Source organism: Vanellus vanellus (genome assembly GCF_965231255.1).
Source record: "Vanellus vanellus genome assembly, chromosome: 1".
NCBI classification, from domain to species: domain Eukaryota; kingdom Metazoa; phylum Chordata; class Aves; order Charadriiformes; family Charadriidae; genus Vanellus; species Vanellus vanellus.
The window spans coordinates 127,308,407-127,331,199 of NC_138905.1; the positions used below are offsets into that span (position 1 = coordinate 127,308,407).

The 22,793-nt window shown below is 41.7% G+C and overlaps 1 protein-coding gene across 1 annotated transcript in view; it reads left to right on the plus strand.

Annotated features, from left to right (window-relative positions):
• SRPX (sushi repeat containing protein X-linked) overlaps positions 1 to 22,534 on the plus strand; it is a gene marked incomplete at its 5' end in the record, with an annotated part of 47,828 nt that extends 25,294 nt beyond the window's left edge. Inside the window, 9 exons of the mRNA XM_082484606.1 lie at positions 1,931 to 1,990; positions 8,277 to 8,468; positions 9,374 to 9,550; positions 15,638 to 15,764; positions 17,887 to 18,008; positions 18,702 to 18,881; positions 19,346 to 19,479; positions 20,806 to 20,927; positions 22,249 to 22,534. Coding sequence (XP_082340732.1) covers positions 1,931 to 1,990; positions 8,277 to 8,468; positions 9,374 to 9,550; positions 15,638 to 15,764; positions 17,887 to 18,008; positions 18,702 to 18,881; positions 19,346 to 19,479; positions 20,806 to 20,927; positions 22,249 to 22,429 — 1,295 coding nt within the window. The 3' untranslated portion in view covers positions 22,430 to 22,534. The remainder of the gene's footprint in view (positions 1 to 1,930; positions 1,991 to 8,276; positions 8,469 to 9,373; positions 9,551 to 15,637; positions 15,765 to 17,886; positions 18,009 to 18,701; positions 18,882 to 19,345; positions 19,480 to 20,805; positions 20,928 to 22,248) is intronic.
• Between the last annotated feature and the right edge of the window lie 259 nt (positions 22,535 to 22,793).

The following is a 22,793-nucleotide window of genomic DNA, read 5'->3' on the forward strand; positions in this document are numbered from 1 at the left end:
CTTCAAGTGCAGCAAAGTTTAACGTTTTTATGTTGAGAAGTTTCTCAGAGATCAGCATTTAGGTATCAGAAATTCAACCACAACTACAAAAATTTGAAAATCCAGAAAAATGGCTCCCAAGTGATTGGAAGCTAGTGCTATAGAAAACCCTCAATGTCAGGAGAGAAGTTGTTTGGAAATTGGCTTCATCAGCTCCCAGCTGAGAGCCTTCTGAAAACTGGTGGAAGGATTGCCGGTGATAACAGCAAGCTTTGAATAGGCTCCAGGGTGAATTGTGGTGTTTGCCACTTTTATGGTAGATGTGAACACAACTCTCTTCATTTTTCACATGCGGGAGTATGGTTCACATAGCTGTAGTATTGGTGCAAGATTTTGGTCTGACATAGAGTGCACGTCTCCCTTTCTTCCCTGTAGTTCCTGGAAGGTCCTGCTGAGCACTGTGGGCTGGTCAAGGGTCCTGAGTGCTAGCACCCAACGAGCAAGTCACGAGGCGAGAAGGGTCATGGGAGATGCAAAGAACCTCATCTTCAGATGGTCCAAACCCTTGCTAGCAGTGCTGCGGCTGATGCAGCGGAGGGCGCTGCCCTTCTGTGGGGGGACCCTATGCCTTAAAGCTACTCCCATGGAGCAGCTGCAGAGACGTGGGACGGGTTTCTCTCTTGGGTTTTTCTGAGGCTGGTAGAGTACGAAGTAAAGTTTCGTTGGTTTCTGGGAAGTTTATTTTGTTTTTTATAAGTGGAATCTGTTGACAGATGCTGACTAATTTTGGGGAGATAAATGTTATTTTGGTAGCTCTTTTATCCTTATGCTAAATCATCCTTGCCATTCATGTCTTTTGGGTTTGTTTTCTGCAGAAAATTGTGTACTTTGCACATGAAATTAATAGCTTATTGAGGTCCCTGAATTGTTTAATTTACCCTAACTTTAAGCAGCAGCTTGTACAGACCATGGTGTCAGACCTGAACACATGGTGATGAAATATCCCCATAGCTGTAACTGGAGATACCGTGTGTGAGAAGCTCCTCTAGCATAGTGCTGAGCCTCCTTAGTACCTGCCTATTGCATGCAAGGTTTTCGGAAAGATTTCTCAGAGGGGAAATTTGGATAAGCCCTTCTTCTTGGAGATGACTTACCTAGAATTTAGACTAGACTTCATGCTCTGAAGCTGCTGATTTTAAATAAATGTCACCTAAGGATATTTTGAAAGCTTTCTTGCTGACTGCCATGTTTTATTGATGAATTACTTGAATGGTGGTTCTCGTGGTTTTTGTAAAGCAGTTTCTACCTTTATTTTAAGCTTTTTACTGTTGTACAGGCTTTTAAAAGTACAGAACTATACTATCTCTTTATTTTGAACAACCCCAGAAGACTGCTTGATACCAAACTGTGGTTTTGATTTGAGTGTATCTTGTGTTTGCAGGTAATGTACCTCAATGTTTTGTTCTTGGTATGAAGATCGTACAGGTTGTAAAAGAGGGTCGTTCTTGAGTTATGCACATTTTACTTCTGCTGTTTGGCCTGATGGCTATTAACAGCCACTTACACTTTGGAACCACTTTATAGTGAAACCTTTGATGTGTCCCATCACCTGTACCTCCTCTGTTCTCTCTTCTTAATAAAGCAACTTCATAAGTGGGCTTTCCGTAACAGAGGAGCTGTGACTTGACATGTGCAACATGGCATTGCACAACACTGCTCTAGGAGCAGTGAGAGAGATTTACTATTTCACTTGATTATCAAATCAATTTTCCCCTTCCAAATTCACTATAAACTGGGTCTGCTGTGAATCTGAGCTTCAGAGAAGCCCGTGCTGATGGCATTGCCTAGATTATTGCATCCTAATCTTGCATGTCTTTTTGCAAAGCTTTCTTTTATTCTTAATTCATATTTCCTTTCTTGCTGCAGTTTTTTTCTCTATTTTGTGTTGTAGGATCGGCATATTCACCCCTTGAAGATGATGAAGATGTGTATGCACGCAATAGATATAAAGGTGAATGCTTTGCTTATGTGCTAAAGAGGATCAGCTGATTGCTGAGAGAAAGCTTATTTCTTTCTCTTTTCGTGGATAATAAAATCTTGGAGATCCAGCTCCATGGTTTTTCTCATGGATTTTTAGATCAAGATTTAATTTCTACTTTTTTTAACAATGGAAATTAGACCAAGTACTGATCACCACTCTTTTATGCACCTGAGTAAGTAACTTTTGCACTGCCTTTGCTCTTGGAAGATCAGGTTGTTAAATCATGAAAATCTAGGAAGAGCTTCTCTTTCTTCTTCATACATCCTAACAAAACCATCAATGATAAGCTGACTCAAAACCTGGGCCTGCTGATGGTAATGTATAGAAGTACATGCAAGAGAACTTGATTTTCATGACTACTTTTGCTATAAAGTTGTTTGCATTTCAGGTTAACATGCTAGCTGAAATGCCAAGTGAAGTGTGTCTAATGAATGAACGTGTACATTCCAAAATCAAAATATGTAGCTGGATGAATGAGTGAATGAACTTGCACGTTTATAAAACAAATTCAGGTTTTCTTCCCTATTCTAGAAGATTTTGCCATTCAGCAAGATGGAGAAGTTTTTTGCCACTACCAGTAAATCTTACTGTGTCCATTTTCTTAAAAAGTCTGCTTCTGTCTCAATACCCGCCTCCTCTGCCAAAATCCCTCAGAAGCCTAGACAGTAAAGAAATGTTGCATTTAATTTGTCACTTCAAATGGTAACTGCAGCAAACTAATCTTTGGACATGCTAGCATTGTAATATAATCATTTTGATTACTTGAAAATACTGGACATTGGTGTCTTGCGCGTTATTGATTCTCCAGAAAGAATCAATGGGCCTCGTAAGAGGTAAGTCATAAAGTGATTCAGACACTTATGAACAGCAGAGGAAAGCACAGATGCTATAGCTGTGCTGCTGTTTTCATAAATGTCTTATTTCCTCTCAGTTAAATACTTCAGTATAAAATTTTGCTTTCAAATACATGCAGAAATATTTCTCTAAAGCTTTATTTAGGTAAACTTACTTTTCTTTGCCTTTTAACGTGTAACCCTCATCAGACACATAGCAAAAGAATTCCAGAGATCATGAAGATAAATCAATGCCAATTCATGCCAGGGTAGGCAAGGAGTTAAAATGCGGATTCTGTATAAATTCCTTTTACATGGTGATCCAAAATGGATTATGCTCATGTCAGCCAAAATGTCACCAGGGTAAGTGAAGCATAATGACTCATTCACGCAGATATTAAAAACTGCTCTGAGTTTGGAAGCGCTACTGCCAAATGTTGAAGATCAGACAATGTGAATCTAAGAGTATAAAGCGTTGGAGTAGAAAAGGCTCACTCTTCATTAGCATACTTATTTAAGTTGGTATTGGGGGAAGGGGGTGGAGAACGACAAAGCGAGGAAAAATGGGCTTAGTAGCTATGTTCAGAGCTTCTCCTTACATGTGCAGTCCAGCATTTTGGGTACGGCCCATTGCTCAGCAGATAAAACTTCCCAGTGACAAAGAACTAAATGAGTTTTCTTAACTGATGTTAACATACCTGAGTAGCATTATTTTTTTTCTTTGCACGTGTGCTCACTAAACAGTGCAAGCGAGCACACAAATTCGTCCTCTTTGGCATATGCAAACAAAACAGTGCAGTTTATTGGGGGTCTGAGGCCTGGGGGGGGGGGGTGGGAATCGACCTCCTACCAAACCCTTTTGTCTTCATCTGAATATTTTTCAACGTGCTCAGCTTTCCAGAGAAACATCGCTGAGACTTTCTGTGCCCGCAGCATTTTTAAAGAGTTTTTCCCTTCCTCCCTGGTGAGCCCTCAGCTCTGTCGGCTTCTGTACCGGCAAGCAGTGGTACAACCTGTCACTTTGCATGCTGCTTCTGACGGAAATGCTCAGCTGAGGCTGGTGTTTGAACAGGACTGAGGGGGTTGGGGGAAATGGTGCTCTAGAAGATTCTTTTCTTCCAGCCACTTGGCATGGCTGTGTGGGATCATATTTGATGAGGGAAGGCTTCCCAAATACAGCCGTTCCAGTGTCATCGCAGCTTTAGTGCCGCTGCTCTGATGATCCTCGTTCCTAATATGTTTTCTTAAATACCGTAATGATCAAACGGTAGCCCGGGCTGTGGAGGCCACATTGTGGCTTCAACCATTTCTGCTTGCTGCCTGTTTTCCAGTAGTTTCAAACACAGCCTTGAGTCTCTGAAATGTTTTACCGCCAAGTGATAATGCAGGCTATTGTGTCGCTGGGGAATGGTACAAACCTTCTGTTAAACAGAAAAAAAACCACTACATAGGCCCCGGTAAGTAAAAACTCAAATTTCAGTTAGGTGAACAGAGCCCAGTACAGATGGTAAAGCTCCAGAAGAGGTGCCTGGGAAGTCTGTAGCTTTTCTTAATCCCAAAGCCTTCAGGAACAGGGCTGATCTTGTCTTGAGGCAGGGAACAGCTTGTGTGACCTCTTGGGGCCCCATCTAGCCCTCATATCCCATAAATACTCCATGTAGCTGCTTAGCCTTTGAAAACGAATACGTGCTTCCACTTAAAAATAAACAAACTTTGATCTAAAACTTTGTTGTATTGTTTGATGTGCTTTCAGGCACATAAGCTTTTCAAGTTAGCTGGGGATTTTTTTCAGTGATATCAGTTGGTACAAACTCGGATATTTGCCCCCTTATAAACCCTGCCTCACCCACTTTCTTCTAATCACATTCAGTTCTAGAGTAAGCATAATAATGGTTTAGATCAAACAGATGTTTGTCCTAAGCTCTTCAAGTTATCTGCATCCAAAAGCACGTCTGTTTTTGTTTTTCTTTCTGACAAGTATCATTTGGTCCAGTAAAAGATGTATTACCCCTCCCTAGGAGCCTTGCTTTGTTTTTCTCTGTAGACCACCGTAGCTGCAACGACGCTATAGGAAAGGCTTTTTCTTTTTCAGTATTCCGTTTGTGTGTTAAACTGCATTTGTTAGCTGTTAGCTACTTTTTTTTTAAAAAAACATATATGCAGCTGTTAAGGCAAGCATGTTTGTAAAGCCACAAAAATTTGTAGAAAAACTCAGGCAACTTGTAATACCTGAAACAGCTGCTTTGCCTTTTTTTTTTTTTTTTTATTTCTCATCATTTTATTAGCCTCTTGATCATGTTGCAAAGTCTGTTTGTCTTCACACCTTTTACAAAGGAAATCAGCCATGTGCGTTTGCACCTTATGTATGTGGAAAACCTGAGGCGTAAATATCTCAAGCTGATTTGCCGAAGGATTACCTAGCTGGCTGGGGCAAAACCTCAGCCTGCCTGAGTCTCCATCCCCCCTGCTGTGCCCCTTCAGTCAGTGTTCTCCTGGTAACTTCAGGTTTAAACCCTTCTGCAGAAAAACTGAGGCCTTCTCCTTGGTTGAGGAGATCCTACAGCAAGTGGGAAAAGCTTTTTTTTTTTTTTTAATTAAAAAAAAAAATATTGAAGTTTAGGGTTTCAGGGCATGAGAAGAACAAGCAGGGCAGAAAAGTTGGAAATTTTGGGGATGAAACCACTGAAGAGGAGATTATGGAAAAGCTGTTGTTAGCTCAGGGGTAGGATTTCTCCAGGAGGTGAATGAGGCAGAGGCTCCCTCTGTGCATCCAAGGTGCATGGCTTCCCCTGGAGGGTGGTGGGAGGCGATGCTTGAGGCTGCATCAGCAGCAGTGGGGTGGGCAGCTAAGGAGGCTGCAGAGATGGGTGCTGTCATCACTCATTACTTCAGCAGTAGCTGGTTGACTTCTATTCCTGTTAGCTCACACTCCTCACCTGCTCTCCCAGTTTTAATTTGGTTCACAGTAAACATGTAAAATGTGAGCCATTGTGGTACAGCCCCTCAACAAAGTGGCCCAAGTCAGTTGTTGGGGGTGTTTTTTAATCTTTTGGTAACTATAGGATAGAGATTAGGGTGAAGGACAGGAAATAGTTTAAAAACGAACAAACAAGAAAAAAAAAGTAGTGGAGGATGTATTTGACATTGAGTTCTTCTGGAAAACAGGACCATAGGTGGAAAAAAAGAAATGGGATGACTGTGCAGCTGAGCCAAAAAGCTGAACTGCAGTCTGCCCCTAACCTGCTGTGTGCTGTTAGACCGCTCTGCTCCTTCCCCGTGTCTCAGTTACTGTGTATTTGGTGACACTGGGAATAATGTAGCTCACACATCTTTGTAAAGGGTTTTCACATGTATTGGTGAAATACATGTGATTTTAGTCCTCAGATGCTATTTGTGTTGATTTAGGACCAGCACAGAAAAATGTAGGTGCAAAACGTAGTTTCCATTGGGATAGTGTAAATACGTCCTAGAGACATTGTACACTGAATATAAATATCCCATGTATGAGAAATATACCAGGCTGTATTGATTTTTGTTTATTTATGTGTGGAGCTGATCCAAATCATGTATAAAAATGTACATAATAATTACAGGAATTAAGAGCTAGAAGTGAACATCTGCTAAAGAGGGTTAAGAAGTTATTTTAAAATGTCTCCTGTAACTTTATGAGGATGAAGGCTAAAACTCTTGCTGTTTTATTTGTGTTCTTCTTTTTCCATCTTTCTTGCAGATTTCAAAAGCTTTGTTATGTACCTCCTGCATGTCACACATTGTCACACAGGATTTTAGGACTTGTCATCTTCCTCTTTTTGCCTTGCAATTGAATCCCCCCCCTTCCCCCCCTGTCAATACGTCCTTTTCAAATCTCCGAGCTGACAAGGGGCAGGCTTAGTCACTCCTTGTGTAGGAAACTCCAACCGAGATGCTGCTGGCTGCAGAAAAAGCACAGCTTTCTTGGTGCGCCCTGTTGTCAAAACTAAACAAAGATTTTGAAGCTTTGGCCGGGAAGGGGAAGTCTCTATTTGATACTGCAACCATCACTATCACAGTGTGGTAATAAATGCTCACAACATGGTACCCACCATCCTGAAGGGTAGCCCTGACCATCTATCAAAGGTTCAGTTTTATATACATGTGTTTACCGCTGTGGGTTTGGTAGGAGCATTGGCCATGAAGTCCCAGCCAAATTCCAGCTTCCCTCTGACTTGGCAGATCCATCCACGTCACTGTCCTGCATCCAGGAGCAATTAGAAGGTAGTTCTTGTACTTTAGGCTACATTTCCATGATACTACATTTCCATGATACCCATGTTTTGAGGTGAAGAGTACAACACATGAAATCCAGACCTTTGAGAACATTTATAACTGGATTTAAATTTCTGCAGCTTGGGTTCCCTTCGCTGAATATGTGCTAAGTATATAGTATGCTTATGAATACGCATTGACACCCTCTGAAGGATTTAACAGTAGGAAGCGCAGGGGTTTGTGCTGTCGATTATACACATTGTGCCTGAACGCATGTTGCACTTGGAAGCTACAAATTACTACCAAAAAGAGAGGAGTAAGGTCAGATCGTTCTCGAAAGCTCTTCACTTATTCTTTTGGATTGGACACTTGCCTTCAGATTTAATCATGGCAATGGTATCGTTCCCATTTGCTGGTAGAACAGTGAGGGAGCTGCTCTTTTGCACGTTTTCCCAAGTTCCAGTTCAGCCTGAATCCTGGGTGCTAACTTGGAAAGTAACTTTGCAAAACTAGAGCCGTACTTAAACCCCGAACGGTTGTTCTGACACATGGAGGATGTGTACAGACAGACTTGACATATTGGCAAGATGATTTATGTAAGTCACATCCTTAATAATTGTGGGAGAGCTTGAACTATCACAGAGTTCAGCCAAGGCAATGTCCTTTACTGCACCAGTTATTATGGAAGATTTTTTTTATTTTCAATGGGCAGTGAGAGAGCTAAATGTTGTAAAGATTACAACTACAGCTAGACCAAAGGTGTTCCTAGGGCAAATTTTTGTTAGCAAAGATGTTAGATGTATCCATTTAAAAAACGAGAGGGGAAAAAAAATCCGGTTGTCATCAAACTGTCCACACGGTGGCACACTTATTCCACGGACAAAAAACCATAGCGTTTCCCCCCCCCCCCATTCTAATGGCTACAATCTTTAATGTTTTCTAATAAAAAGAGAAAGAGCTGCCAATCTTTAAAGGGCTGACCTTCTGGTGTATAAGACTTAGTGCACCTTGCTGCACTGCTGCTTCTCCACTTTGAGGATTGGTGGCTCTCTAAAGACGACTTTTTTTTTTTCCGTGTCTTCTCTGTGACCTTGAATAAAGAAAGTGATTTTATGTTTGTGTCTGACCTTTCACATTCTGCGAAGTACTGTGAGTGGTTTTTTTGTTCTCTGTGCTAGAAACACCGTGGTGCTCCCCCATTAAGGTGAAACATGGTTATGCAAACTGCAGGACACCTCAAGGGGAATATTACAAGAATGTATTGGGGACAAGATGTGATATTCGCTGTCAAAAAGGCTACGAACTGCACGGCCCTCAGCAGCTAATTTGTCAGTCAAGCAAACGCTGGTCTGGGAAGGTGCTGTGCAAACGTAAGTAGCTATGAAATCTGCGCATGTGGCTTGTGCCTCAGATTCAGCAGGCAATACATTTTACTTGCCTTTCAAACAGTGATCTTGGGATTGTTATTTGCATTTTAAACATTAACAGTATATTTTCATAGAATCATAGAATAGTTTGGGTTGAAAGGGACCTTTAAAGCCCATCTAGTCCACCCCCCCTGCAACGAGAAGAGACATCTTCCACTAGATCAGGTTGCTCAGAGCCCTGTCCAACCTGACCTTGAAGGTTTCCAGGGATGGGGCATCTACCACCTCTCTGAGCAACCTGTCCCAGTGTTTCATCACCTCATTGCAAAAAATTTCTTCCTTATATCTAGTCTGAATCTGCCCTCTTCCGGTTTAAAGCCATTACCCCTTGTCCTATCACTACAGGCCCTATTAAAAAGTCTACCCCAATCTTTCTTGATACTTTGATATGTATATTGGCTTGTTGCTGAGGATCTTACAATGGTACATGGTATGATAAGTATCATGAGCGGTACAAACACTCTTGACAGAGGACACTTTTATGAGTGTGGGATTTTGATTTGTGGGAATAGTTTTATGATGGAGCCATAAAGCTGCTTTTAAGTTTTTTGGGTTTTGTAAGCTGACACAATTGGTATCAGGTGTCTAAGTGGGCTTTTGCAGTAAAACAATTTCTGAGTAGAGAGGAGTAGGTACTTGTCGTCTTTTCCCATATAAATGCTGCTACTGTGTATGTAAAGTTAAATTTGAAATGCAGCTAATAAGAACAGTGTGAAAAGCCTCATGTGGGTGACTTACTCCCGCTTGTTGTTTGCTAGCTGCATCCTTATTTCTGTGTAATACCCCACATTCACATTACTCTAAGGGGGGAATAACAGGTTTCCAGAAACCTTTGTTTTCTGTTCCAGAAAAGCGCTGCCCCACCCTGTCCATGCCGACCAACGGGGGCTTCAAGTGTTTAGATGGTGCCTACTTTGGCTCCAGGTGTGAGTACTACTGTTCACCAGGATACCAGCTGAAAGGTGACCGTATAGTGACATGCATGGACAACAAAGCTTGGAGTGGCCGGCCAGCGTCCTGCGTTGGTAAGTAGGATGGTTAGTCTGCATCCTGGAAAGTCTACAGCTTGAGGTACCTGCTGGTGCCGGAGTCATCTAAATGAATTCCAAAGTGCTCATTAATAAGTTCCTGGGAGGGAAAAAAGCAACTGTCCCTTTTGAGGAAGCAGAGAACAGTTTTCCAAGGGATACAGAGTGCACTGTGTCACTTCGTACTTTCAGTCCCAAGTGACTGTCTTCCAACATACAACCAGGTCCAAACATCATCACTTCAATAAAGATGAGGCTGGTGTCAGTGCTTTGCAATGCTTATAACAGCCTTAGTGACTTGTTGGTAGTCTGTAATTACTGTGCTGATCTTCTAGCATGTTCTCTGTGCTGGAGTCTGTCCCGCTCTTTGCAACTTAATGATAAAGCAGGTTTGAAACTAAACCCTTTGTCTGACCTCCTCTATTGCTTTTTTTTCTTGGGATCATGATTTCCAAATATATCCAGGGAACATGAATGGATTGTAGTTACCAGTATGGTTGCAGTGAGCTAAACTAAATTTCAGCCTAGTTCACATTAGTTATACCAGCAATTTTCATTACGTCATCAGCGGACTCCTGGGAACTTCATCTGGAATAATTGTTTTTATATACATAAATAAAAAGAGAGATAAACAAATGTTGAGATTTAACTTTCCTTCCTACTGATGAGATTGCAACAGATAGTGAAGTCTCAGCTGCTGCTCTTGTTTCTGGGAAGTCTCTGATAAAAGATTCAGCAGCCACCCACAAAGGAAAGTATTTTTTGGCCATCTGAATTGGCTGTCAGTAATTTAAGCTTGTGGGTGGTAGAGGATTTGTGCTCGGTGTTTTCTGTGTATGATAACTTGGTTTTCCTCAGAATGCCTGTGGCTCAGTCTGGGTTAGCAAATGGCTTTGGAGTTTCTCCACTGTGGCCTGATGTTCATAGAATTTTGTTCAGGTTTCCTGTTACTTGGTGTTGTACAAATGTAGAAAGGAGCCTGCTGCTTAGGTCTAGACTGTTTGTGGTGTCTCTTGTTTTCATTTACAAAAACAAGCCTTGTCCTTGTCAATAGTGTGGGCAGAGGAAGGAAAACAAACCCTTTTAAGTTTGTGAATGATAAAATGTTGTCTTCTATATTTCCTGGCACTTTCAGAATCTCATCTGTTTGCAGCGACGAGGTGCTTATTACAGACGATGCTGTCTTGCAGAGTAGAGTAAGCAAGTATGTCTTCAGCAAAAAAAAAAAAGAGGCTAAGTTAGCACTAACACTTCTTTTTGATTGCAAAACTGCGGGATAGTTGTTGCATAGGGTATGATTGCAAGTCCCAAGTAACCCAGTAAAAGTAATACTGTTATTTAAGTTCTGGTAATACCACATAGTATGGAGAAGACCGCTTCAAACCTTGTGTGCACACAGTTCCTATGTGCAAATAGTGAGTTATAGAGTTAGTAAACTGTTTAATAAGGTTATCTTTTGACCTTTTGATAGGTAGGACAGAGATTTTTTTGGTTACCAGGCACGACCCTAGCAGTATAATGCCATTTGCAACTGAACATGTATCCCTTACTGTAATTCAGTAGTTACAGAAAAGTCATCAGTGAAACGCAGCCTATGAAAGCTTACCAGTGGCCAGGAGAGAACTGGCTGAATGGATCACTTTAAGCTGAGGAGTAAAATTAAGGTGAGGGAAGCAATGAAATACAAAGACAAAGAGGCTGGTTTATTTCTTTAGCATATAAGCAATTAGTAGCACTCTGCACAGTAGGGATGTTAGGTGTGATCATAGGCACGGGCTGGTAAAGTGCATGTCATGGAGAATAGGTAGGGAAGTGGCCTGGGGACACCACAGCTATTAGCATCAAGTATGGAAAAATTACTGCAGACCTGAATTAATAATCCTCTTGAAAACAAGGGGCTTTCCTCTACCCTGCAGGTGCACTGCGTAGCATTTTGGCACAAAACTATGTGGGGTTCACAGTGCAGTAGTGAAGGTCTGTGTAGGAAAGGCATAAGGCTAACATCATTGCTGAAACAGGTATTCATTAAAAGAGGTGGGGGGGAAGGTTGGTTTTTTTATTTAATTAAAGAAAATTAGGTATGTTTTAGCAGCCGCTTATGGAAGCCCTTATGGACAGTGAGTATTCTGTCCTAATAAGGCAGACTGTCGGTCCCCCTCCTGTAAAAGGAAGGATATCCTTCATGTTGCTGAAATAACTTTGATTAAAAAAGATCAATGTACAGCTGCTTTTAGCTAAAAATGCCAATATTCACTTGAGTAATTTTTCCATTATATCCTCAATGCCCTGTGACATAGATTGAAATAGGTATTTTCCTCTAGAAGATTGAAAAATGCTACTGTCTTTTCTTCTATAAAGGTTTCATTTTCCTGCTGATTGTATAACAGAGGTTGTGGTAAATGGCTGTCACCATGCTAAGTCATCCTCCTGTCACATCCTAAGACTGTATTGCTAGGTGGTTAACTAACAGCTTCCAACTACGGATGTCTGAAAAAAGCTTATACAGGCCCTGATAATGGGTGTTTTGAAATACAGAGCAATGCCTTGTGGAGGGAGGTGGGGAGAGCAGAACAATGTTTTTCGTTCCCCTGTTCATGATTTCCAGGCTCTTCATCTCTTTATCCTTCTGACACAGATGAATGTTTTGAATTAACTTCCAGCCATCATTTGATGTCATTAGCAATCAGTAATAACAGCATCTTTATGTAGCAACAGGCCTTTTACCTATCCCATACGGACTCTTGAATAAGCAAGCAGTGGGCATTCGGTACCATCCCTATGTTTCTTTCCTCTTGTCATCCCAAATTCACAAGCAACTGTGAGCCTTTAACAAACTATGAGAAAGGCAGTTAATAAGTTCTTTAAATGTTCTTGATGTTGTTAATATGGCCAGTCCCAGAAGTATATTTTTTTTTAAATATCTAAAACCTATTTGAAAACTTGGCTTTTTTCTCCACAAAGTTCAAAAGACGCATTTAAAATTCGATATTCCACTGCTGACCTCCTGATGCCGTGTCTGCAATGCTGGTTCCCAGTGTGGAGCCAGAGTACCAGTTGCTGCTGCCAAGTAGCCAAGAGTGACAACTGACAAGAATGTAAGAGAAGTAGTGGCTGAACAGCACCGATTTTTTTATGAAAACTCAATTTCCCTGCCCATGATGTAAACCTTGCAGGCAAGATTCACCTGTTTAATACATAATCCTGCTAAACAGCTTAAATAAATGCGCCTGACTTTTCATTGGTCTTTCAGCAGTGACACTGTAGTAAAAGTGTAAGACCAGCCGTACGGGGTCAGACCCTTTGCAGCGTGTCCTGGCTCCAACCCTGGCCAGAAATACTTATTAAGTGAGGGAGTCTCACAATCCGGCGCTTACAGGATGATTTCTCCCTCTGATAAAACCTCCCCAGCAGTCAGCAATCATCTTCTTGGTTCCTCCGTTGGGGTTGGTTTTGCAACCAGTTTAGTTTTCCAACCTGCGGGTAGGCACCTTGCTCATGTCATACATTTCATTGAAGGGTTGGTTGGTTGTTTTTTTGGGGGAGTGGGGATGTTTCAGTTTTGTCACTTGTGCCATTGCTTGGACCTTCTCTGCATTTAAATGGGTTGGGTTTTTTTTCAGACCTGTCATCCTTCTGCCAAGGTGCTTAATGTGCTGTAGATTGGCTGCAACTTTGTACGTGGGCACGAGGAAAAAGGCCAAAGCGCTCTTTGGTTTAACACATCCCAGCGGCCACTGCACTTAAAGAATCTCTTTGGTAGACAGCTGCTTTCTCTTGGGTCTGCTTCAAAGCAGAGTTACTCTGGTGGGATTCATTTAGTGCCTGTTGACTGCTAAGAGGCAGCTGAAATGACCAAAGAAAATATCCTTTCCAGGAATTTTTAAGCCCAACTAAAAAGGCTGCCTGGCCCCTGGGTGCTTGGTGAGTTGGTTCCCACAGTAACGGTATTGTTTGTCTTTACGATGTGGAAGTCCAAGCCAGTTCATACCAACCAGTCTTCTCTGTGCTAAATAGCATAATGAGCTTCCTGATTAATTAAGTGCTTAAAACACTGGGTCCTTAAATGCCGTTCTGTCTTTTATTCTAGCATTACATTTATTTAATGTGTACTGGCCATAGCGCAATGGTGAGCTGTTGCCACAGCAAACTAATCTGAGCCAGAAGTAGCCTTGTTCAGACTGGGTTATTTCCAACCCCAATTAGCTACACTGGGGGATTACTGAGAGCAACGTAGCTTTGTAGAGGAGGGCAGAGTTCTTGCTGGCTGCGGTGTGAGCAGTTTTCCACACATAATGGGAAGGTACTCTAAAAATAAGGGAGTGAATAAGAAGCATGAGGAAAGCAGACCAGGTGCTTCCTAGACTACTTTCAACAGGCTGAGAGAGTTGGGGCTGTTCAGCCTGGAGAAGAGAAGGCTCCGGGGAGACCTTATTGCAGCCTTCCAGTACCTAAACGGGGCCTACAGGAGAGCTGGGGAAGGACTTTTTACTAGGGCATGTAGTGACAGGATGAGGGGAATGGCTTCAAACTGGAAGAAGGTAGATTTAGATTAGATATTAGGAAGAAATTTTTCACTATGAGGGTGGTAAGGCATTGGAGCAGGTTGCCCAGGGAAGCTGTGGAGGCCCCATCCCTGGAGGTGTTCAAGGCCAGGCTGGATCGGGCTTTGAGCATCCCGGTCTAGTGGGAAGTGTCCCTGGCTATGTCAGGGGGGTTGGATCTTCAAGGTCCCTTCCAACCTAAACTGTTCTATGATTCTACAGCCAGAGTAGAGGCTTGAAAAGCCTGCTCAGTTGCATACTGTAGCAGATGAAGGAAGGAGTGAATGAACTCACAAAGTGAAAAAGTTAAGGAATTCATAAGAAAGAACTAAAAGTGCCTTGTGTATCTTTAGTGGAAGGTGGTCTTGTTTAGAGGCTTCTACTGGTCATTTTTGATTGCTCTGTTCCTTGTAGTGGGAACCCACTCTTCCTAGCTTCACCTTCTGGTAGGATCTAAGAAGAAATCAGCAGTTATCCTCCCAATGCTATAGGAGGAGATATATGCATTTTCATTATTTACCAAAAAAATCCCACAAAAAATAAGCATTTGTGTAAGGTGATTTGCAATATTCCTCATGTTTTCTGAATAGCTTACTTGCCTCCGCCTCCCCTACTCCTTCCTGTGCAAAATTAAGACAGGAGCTCTTCCTATGGAAGTGCCTCACAAAGCAGTGGTGTTTGGGGTTGGAGGAAAACTCTTACAGAAGAAATAGAGAGAAGCCAATTTTCAAGAGTCCCAGGTTCTTGGAATACCATTAAAAGTTTGAAGGGGCTATAGCAGGACTGTACTTGCCCTAGTTTACCTGTTATAAAACATTGTATATTGCTTGTAGAATATGAGGGTCTATAAAATTATTTTGTATATTTGATTCTTTATGAAGACCTAAACTTTTTCACGTTGCTATTTTTTAAAAAAAAATAAAATAAAATAAAATAATCCAGATTGTACTTTTTGTGTCTGCCCTGCAAATGAAAAGACAAGGCCTGTCACCTTTTAAATTTAAGCAGCACCTTTAGGGGTTGTTTTCTATTTGCAGGTAAAGAGCATTCCTCAGTCTGTATTAATTTTTAAAGCTGGTATACAACTCCATGGATTTAGACTTCATTTTGGGTATAACCCCAGCGATGGTACAAAAATCCGAGCCTAAGCTATTAAAAATAGATTTTATTTTTTTTTTTAATTAATGATTGTGATGGTGTTTGGACTTGGTTCCCCTGTGTATTTCTGCTATGCTGGCAGGATTGGCAATGGAAGCAGCTGAAGATGAGTAGCTGCGCACCACCTTTGTCCTTCATCAGGGTTTTCTATCATTGCCACTGTTTCTTCGCTCCTAAATAATAGTCACAATGTTCCGGTAGCAGTTGAATGACTTTCAAAACTTATCCAGTCTACTTTTTGTTTTGTATTACTTGTAAGGCATTATTATAAGAATTACTTGAAAAAAAAAACAAATGCAGCAGCAATTCCCTGCAAAATGACAATTTGTCAATCTGTCTTCTGTTGTTTCTCATTTTGCCATTGCTGTGATGTTTATTTCAACAGATACTGAACCTCCAAGAATCCAGTGCCCGAGTGTGAAGGAGAAAACTGCAGAGCCCAACAAGTTGACGGCCAGAGTGTTCTGGGACACCCCGGAGGGACGGGACACTGCTGATGGGATTCTGACAGAGTAGGTGCAAATTGTTAAATGTTTGCATTTTCTCCTTTTTGTTCCTGGGGTCCTTGGTTAGTAATTCAGCTGATCAAGGTGGCCAGGTACCCTTTCCACTTAATTCATCCAAGGTGCTTATTTATAGCTGTCACGTGTCAATGGCCTGCAAACAATTGCACGTTTAATTGAAAAATTAAAAATTGACAACTTGAATCGTTCAGGACCTGGCATGTAAAGGGGTAGCAGATTATTGTGGTTATTTTAGAGCTGATGGAATAAATGACAGTAGCATTTTGACTGCACCTGTGAAATTTTCCAGAGCTTCTTTGTGGCTCTCTTCTCATATACAAGTTTTCTTACAGAAAGTTACCTTTTATACATAACAATGAAAAGATAATAGTGTATTGGAGGTAGCACCAGAGGCAATTTTGACTGTCTTAGAAAAAAAGACAAATTGTGCCACAAAACAATATCTGCAATCATCTTTAGGATTATTCCTAAAGTAGTGCTGAGTACTGATGTCACAGTGTTCTGCAGTTACTTGTAAAGTAATGCCTCTCAATCGAAACTTAGGGAGCTTTAAACATTGAATTTAAACTTAACCCTTTCTTCAAAATTTCCTTGTCAATTTTTATGGTTTCACAGTCACATTTTCCAGAAGAGCAAGCTGCAATTTTGATGGTGCTGCTGTCTCTGATTTTCCCGTATTTATCATGCAGGATTTATGGCAGTCTATCTAGATTATTGTAATGGAAAGAGTATAGAAAATCTGGGTTTTTTTTTTCATTAAGCAAGTTACATCTTTTAACTCTTTATTAGCAGATTAGTTAAGCTTAAAACCTCAAAGTTGTTTACAGTTTTATGTGAATACAAAAAAAGCTGTTGAAAAGACACGGTGACGTTGCCTTTTTATTGTTACGGTTTAAATAATATCAGAAAGAAGAATTCATTATACATTTAAAAACAATATTGCTGTTAAAGTCTAATGTGATAATTCTATGGCAATTAACAGCATCGAAAAAATTAAGCCTGCTATAATAAAAACTTTGAAAAGTGTCACAATAAAGACATTCCAAAGTCTTTTTGATGAAATAATGTCTGGCAGGCAAAAAAAGACAGGGAATATCCCATGGAGACTTTGTCATATAAGTAACTGTTCCCAGCTCTGAAGAGACTAGCTGTTGAATCTGTGGAAGCCTTTCCATGAATCTGTTTTTATAAAATCTTGCTAAACTGTGATGTTTATTTATGGAGTGTACAGTGCTTTCCTTAAATGCACTGGGTCCTGCAGTCCCATGAGTATGTAAGCTTTCTCATCACGTGGAACACTGCTCAACCTTGCTGCTTCAGTGCTGAGGATGCGTTTAACGCGTCTGAATTCTCCTGACACATTTGCAGGATAGGAGCAAGTTGCAGGTGAAAACGCAGCTGTGGATCACCACACCCTTCTGCTATGACAATAAATCTCGCTTTCTATTCCATTTTTGTACCTTAGTATAATCGTAGGAGCAGTGCATAGCTGCCAGATGGGGTATGTCCCCATTGTAAGAGGCTGGAGGTTTTCTTACACTCCGCCAGCTCTGGGTTATGCTGCAGCCCTGACAGTTCACGATACAAAATGAGGGAGGATCAATCTTGACTCGTGTAAGGTAAAGTAAGTTCGAGTTCCTTTGGGCATGGCGTGATCGTAGAATCATAGAATGGTTTAGGTTGGAAGGGACCTTAAAGATCATCGAGTTCCAACCCCCCTGCCATGGGCAGGGACACCTCCCACTAGACCAGGTTGCTCAAAGTCCCATCCAGCCTGGCCCTGAACACCTCCAGGGATGGGGCATCCACAACTTCTCTGGGCTTGGCTACACTATGGATTGTCTTATAGGAAGCGAGCAGGTCCTGCCTGCTCTGCCTCCCTTGTCTCAGCAGGGTGGGAGCCTTTTGTATGACTCCAGGGTGGGCGTTTGGTAGCAAGTTTAAATACTCTGATCGCTGCTGCTCAGCTTCTTCCTTTACTTACTCTCAGTCTTTGGTCATGCAGCGCAGCCAGGCAATCTTAGCATGCCCCAGACGTCACTCTTCTGGCTTGTACAGCATAGTCAGTAGGCAAATATTGGTGAATTTATGAATGTCTGTCCTGTTTTAGTGTTATTTTGAAAGGCCTGCCACCAGGGTCACATTTTCCAGAAGGCGACCACAAAATCCACTATACTGTGTACGACAGAGCTGAAAACAAAGGCACTTGCAAATTTCTTGTTAAAGTCAGAGGTAAGAATGATGTTTTACCCTATAAATACAGTCGCCAATTTGCATCTGGCTTAGTAGGCAATTTGAGAAACGTCCTCATTTCTATATTTGTCTGCATACGTATGTGTATGTTGATGCTGAAAGGGAGAATGCAGTCTTGCTCAAGACCCTGGGGGCCAGGCCTGCAGCAGGGTGGGTGGCCGGCGCTCTGCGTGTCAGGGAAGAGCTTCATTGATCAGTCCTGCCTCCAGCTCCGCACCCCTTCCCTCCTGCTGCCTTCTCCCTGATACTTCACTTGTGAGCTGCTGAAACAAGCATTGAAGGAGTTTTGCCAGCCATGACTCACGTATGTCAAGCAGGGCTGCCCTTTCACAAGTCCAGATTTTGAAATCTGGAGTTGAATAGAGGGAGATGAAACCTGTAGGTTTCAACTTCAGTTCTCTCAGTGCTCCATGACCTTTCATCCCCATGATACCACAAACACATGCATACATCTATACATCTGTATCATTTTAATTTACATGTGGGTTGAGGGTTTATTTTTCGGTTGGTTGGGATTTTGAAGTACCTGACTCCAATAATATAGAAAGCAAACAGAAAGATGTCTTCTGTATTGGTATTCTACTGGCCATGCTACCCTAGTAACAAACAGGGTGATTCATGCCTTCTCTCTCTCTTTTTTTTTTTTTTTTTTTTATGGCCTCTTGCTTAAAGTCAGGCGCTGTGTGAAATTAAATGCCCCAGATAATGGCTACATCAAGTGTTCAGGTGATGGAAATAACTATGGTGCTACATGTGAGTTCTCCTGCATTGGTGGCTACGAGCTGCAAGGAAGCCCAGCTAGAGTATGCCAGTACAATTTGGGGTGGTCAGGAGTGGAGCCAACCTGTGCACGTAAGTGAGTATTTCACCACTTTACCAGAAGGGCTGCCAAAGCAATGGTTCTGGTGGCAGTGAGAATGTGGGAACAGGGTGTGGGGTGGAACACAGCTGCAAACTTTAATGCCCCAGAGGTACGAAAACTAACATCTTCATATCTCCTTTGCCAATTTGCACTTATAGTTGAAGCCTTTGCCACCTTTGCCTGCTTTTTCCTAGGATCATGATGGTACCTCACAACTTGATAGCGTGTTTTAGCTCAAAGCTCTCTACAAAACTTTACATTCTGGAGTCAATCCATCTTGCAAGCCAGAACAGCTTAAGATAAAATTGCTGGCTTCAATGAGGCCAGTATTTCCCCCATATCTTCTTTATTATTATTTCTTGTTCTTGTGCTTCTGCAATCTAAGAGTTTGTGCTTTTAGAAATAGAGCTGTTTTCAGTATGCTCTAGAGCTTTTGTTTTAAATTTAATTCTAGCCATGAATATTAATGTAAATGTGAGGACTGCAGCTGCACTTCTGGATCAATTTTATGAGAAGCGGAGACTGCTAATTATTTCGACTCCTACTGCAGCCAACTTCTTCTACAGGATGCAGTTGGGAATGCTGCAGGTAAAACACATTTTGGGGGGTGGAACTATTTCTTTTCTCTTTAAAGAAAGACACAAGAGGACAAGTTCCACTGTTTGATATAAATCTGCAAACTTCAGCTGTTACATCTCAGCCACTGGAGGATCTGGCTGAAGTAGCAGTGATAGTGGATTAATCGTTTTTACATGGGTTTGGGTCAAAACGCCTTCCCAGTCTCTAATTGAGCTCTGTTCTGGGTTGTGCTACCTGTGACTGACCAGTTGCTGAACCCCAGGCAGTTCTGACCCTCTTCCATCTTCCCCAGATTAGTTTAATATTAACTTGTGCTCAATAATCATTCCCTAACTCAGCTCCTAAAGAAGTTGAAAAAAACCCAAACCATCCAGCACTTCAGTGGTTGCAGTTCGTGCAAACCAGGCCACAGACTTTGTAACTGCAATGCAAGGAAGCGTGAATAGCTTCAGAAATAACCAGTGTACCAGCAAAGAACGACCAGAGACTCAGCATAGAAATCAGCCGGAGTGCTGGAGATAGCAATGGGTGTTTTGTTCCAAATAAAAAAGAAAACTTCTGGTAATTGTCCGTCTTATATGTTGTAAATGTGATGCTCTTGTTGGGTTCTTGCTAGACTTAGGGATGTATCTCAGAAATGTATCTGTGTCCTCAGAGAAAGGAGCCAGTCCTGTATTCTTTCACAGTGGAAAGTGCTTCTGTCTTGCTTCTTTTCTCATAACTGTAACAAAACTCAGTATAAAGAGTCATTGAGATATGAATATGATAATGTTTTTAACTGCTGGCTTAAGTTACAGTTGTATTAAAAAATCTATTTTTTTCTTTTCCCCCATTAGATTAACTTGGCAAGAAAATTCGATATATTGATCAAAATGAGATAGTTTAAAATACTAAATTTAATAGCTATAGTACTTTTGCTATGGCTTGACAGTGGTGAAACAAGTTGGCACGAAAGAAAACTTTCTGCAGTCAACTTCCATCTCGCATACCTTGCTTTGATTGCCAAATTAGATTACTGGCACAACGCTTAATACCCTGGCACCTTTTCATGTCATTACACAGACAAGTTTATATTTCTCCTAGGTGGTCCCTGTGGGTTGTGTTTCTTAGAGTAGTTAAGAATCTGTCATTTAACATCCCCTGGAGTCATGAGGCTGTAGTTCTTTGTGGTGAGAATTAGAGACTTTTCAAATTATGCTCTCATTTCAGATTAAACCATCTCACTAACATATGATGATCGGTCTCTTTATGAACATTCACTGCACGCTCAAAACAACAACTCCCTGTTCTCTCACAGATAATTAACACACCTCTTTCTTCTCTTAACCCTTCCAGCCAGCACAGTGTGGATTAGACCTCCGACATGTTACCGTAGTTGAATTGGTGGGTGTCTTCCCAGCACAAATAGGAAGAATAGGTGTAAAGCTGCTGCCCCCATCACTTGCCCTGCAAGTCAGGTAAAGTAAGCTCTCACTGCTCTTGTGTTTGCACCTTAGCATATATAATGCATGCATTGCTTTTGATTCCATGCATCTTACTCTCTAAATATACATATCCTACTCTAACATACATAGCCGGGAGGTAGATCTTGATGAGTAATTTCTGGGATTAATTTGCTCTCTGTCTGTGCAATAGCTACTGCAAATTCATGGCCATTTGGTACTTACGAAATTAAGAGCATAGACTTCAGCTTGTTTCACATTTAAATAGGCTGTGACTCATTTAAATGTGAAACAAACTGAAATCCATGCCGCTGTTTCAAGTGCTGTGTCTTCCTTGACCCTTTGCTCAAACTGAGTGAATTTCTGAGTTCACGTGAACTCCCTGTGCATCCCTTTGATCACGTTATAGGTCTGGTTTTGGGTGCTGCCACGGAAAACACTTGAAGTATGTCTGTGTTTGTGCTGGAGTTGGTCTGATGCAGTCGTGACAGTCTGCAATTACATTGCAAGGACAGCCTTGGAGCAGCTGCCAGTGCAGCCCCAAACAGCAGCGACAACTCCTCTCTGCAGTGCTGCTGGTGGTTGTGGCCAGGCCAGGAGAGGAAGCAGTGAAGTCCCACATGTAGAAATGATATGGGCAGTATTTCAAAGGAGAAATGATCCCAGGCCTCCCCAGCCTGACTACAACATTCAGCAGTTTTACTGAGGTGCCTAAACTGTTCTGGCTTGGGTTTACGCTGACAGGGGGTTGGTTTTCACTTGAACGGGAGACTTCAAGTGCCAGCATTTCCTAGGGACAGGAGGACTACAAGAGCCAGAAGTGAAAGCCTCATTGACAGGGAAAGTAGTAATTATTTAGGAAAAAAGCCCAGGAGCATTTTAGGCAACATCTGTGATATGCCTGAGGAAACGGAGTAAGTCCAGCCAAGGAAGGGAGTAGTCTACTTGCAACTCTAGCTCCATGGCAATGGTTTTGCTTAGGCAATGTATACAGTACTTTTTTTATCTTATGCTTTTTTTTTTTTTCTCTTGTGGTAGCAATAGGTAATGGTATGTGCTATACTAACAGTCAGAGATCTGAGAAGAAAACAGAGCTGGGTGCAGTTACCTTGACCCTTCCCTAATGCAGGGGTACAGCCTGCAGCACAGGCAGGCACCTGCTCTCTGTCTGACTCCTTGTTCTTACAGCTGAAACAAAGCAGACCCTGTATAGCCCCCTCTGACCATCCCCGCCTTCCTCTGCTTGGACCCAACAGGCTGGTCCTGCCATTGACTAGTTTGAAGTGCCCAGGTGCTAAATGATGAGCTTTAACAAAACAAATTCTGTATTTTGCAGGCTGCTGCTGAGGATCCCCCATTACAGTTTCAACATTGTGGTGATGGACAAGCACGGAATGGACAAGGAACGCTATCCTTTCCCAGCAACGCCAGCTGAGCTCTTTGCACTTATTGACAATTTTCCCTTGAGAAAAGAAGAGATGAAACTGCAAGCAGAAAGTGGTCAGTCGTGTCCCTAATTCAGGATTGCAGGGCTTGCAGTTGTCTGAATTTTTTTTGATCCACGTAATTCTCCCCTTGGTGCTACACAAAAGCATGGCTTTTTTAATCACTGATGTACAGATTTTTTGTGTGTATTGTTAAGTCTGTCTGTCTGTGTAGCTACTCTGCATAGAAGCATGCATGATGCTTTTTTGTACTTTCAGCCATCTTTAGAGAAATGTGTACGTAGGATTACTACCCAGTGGAATTTCTTGTACAGACAGTGAAGAACTGAGGCACGTCTCTCGGAGTTTATTTTGGATTTTTCATTCAGTGTAAAATTGGGGTTTCTTTCTTACTGTTTATAAGTCTTTTATTAATAAAATATTGTTTCGCAAACAG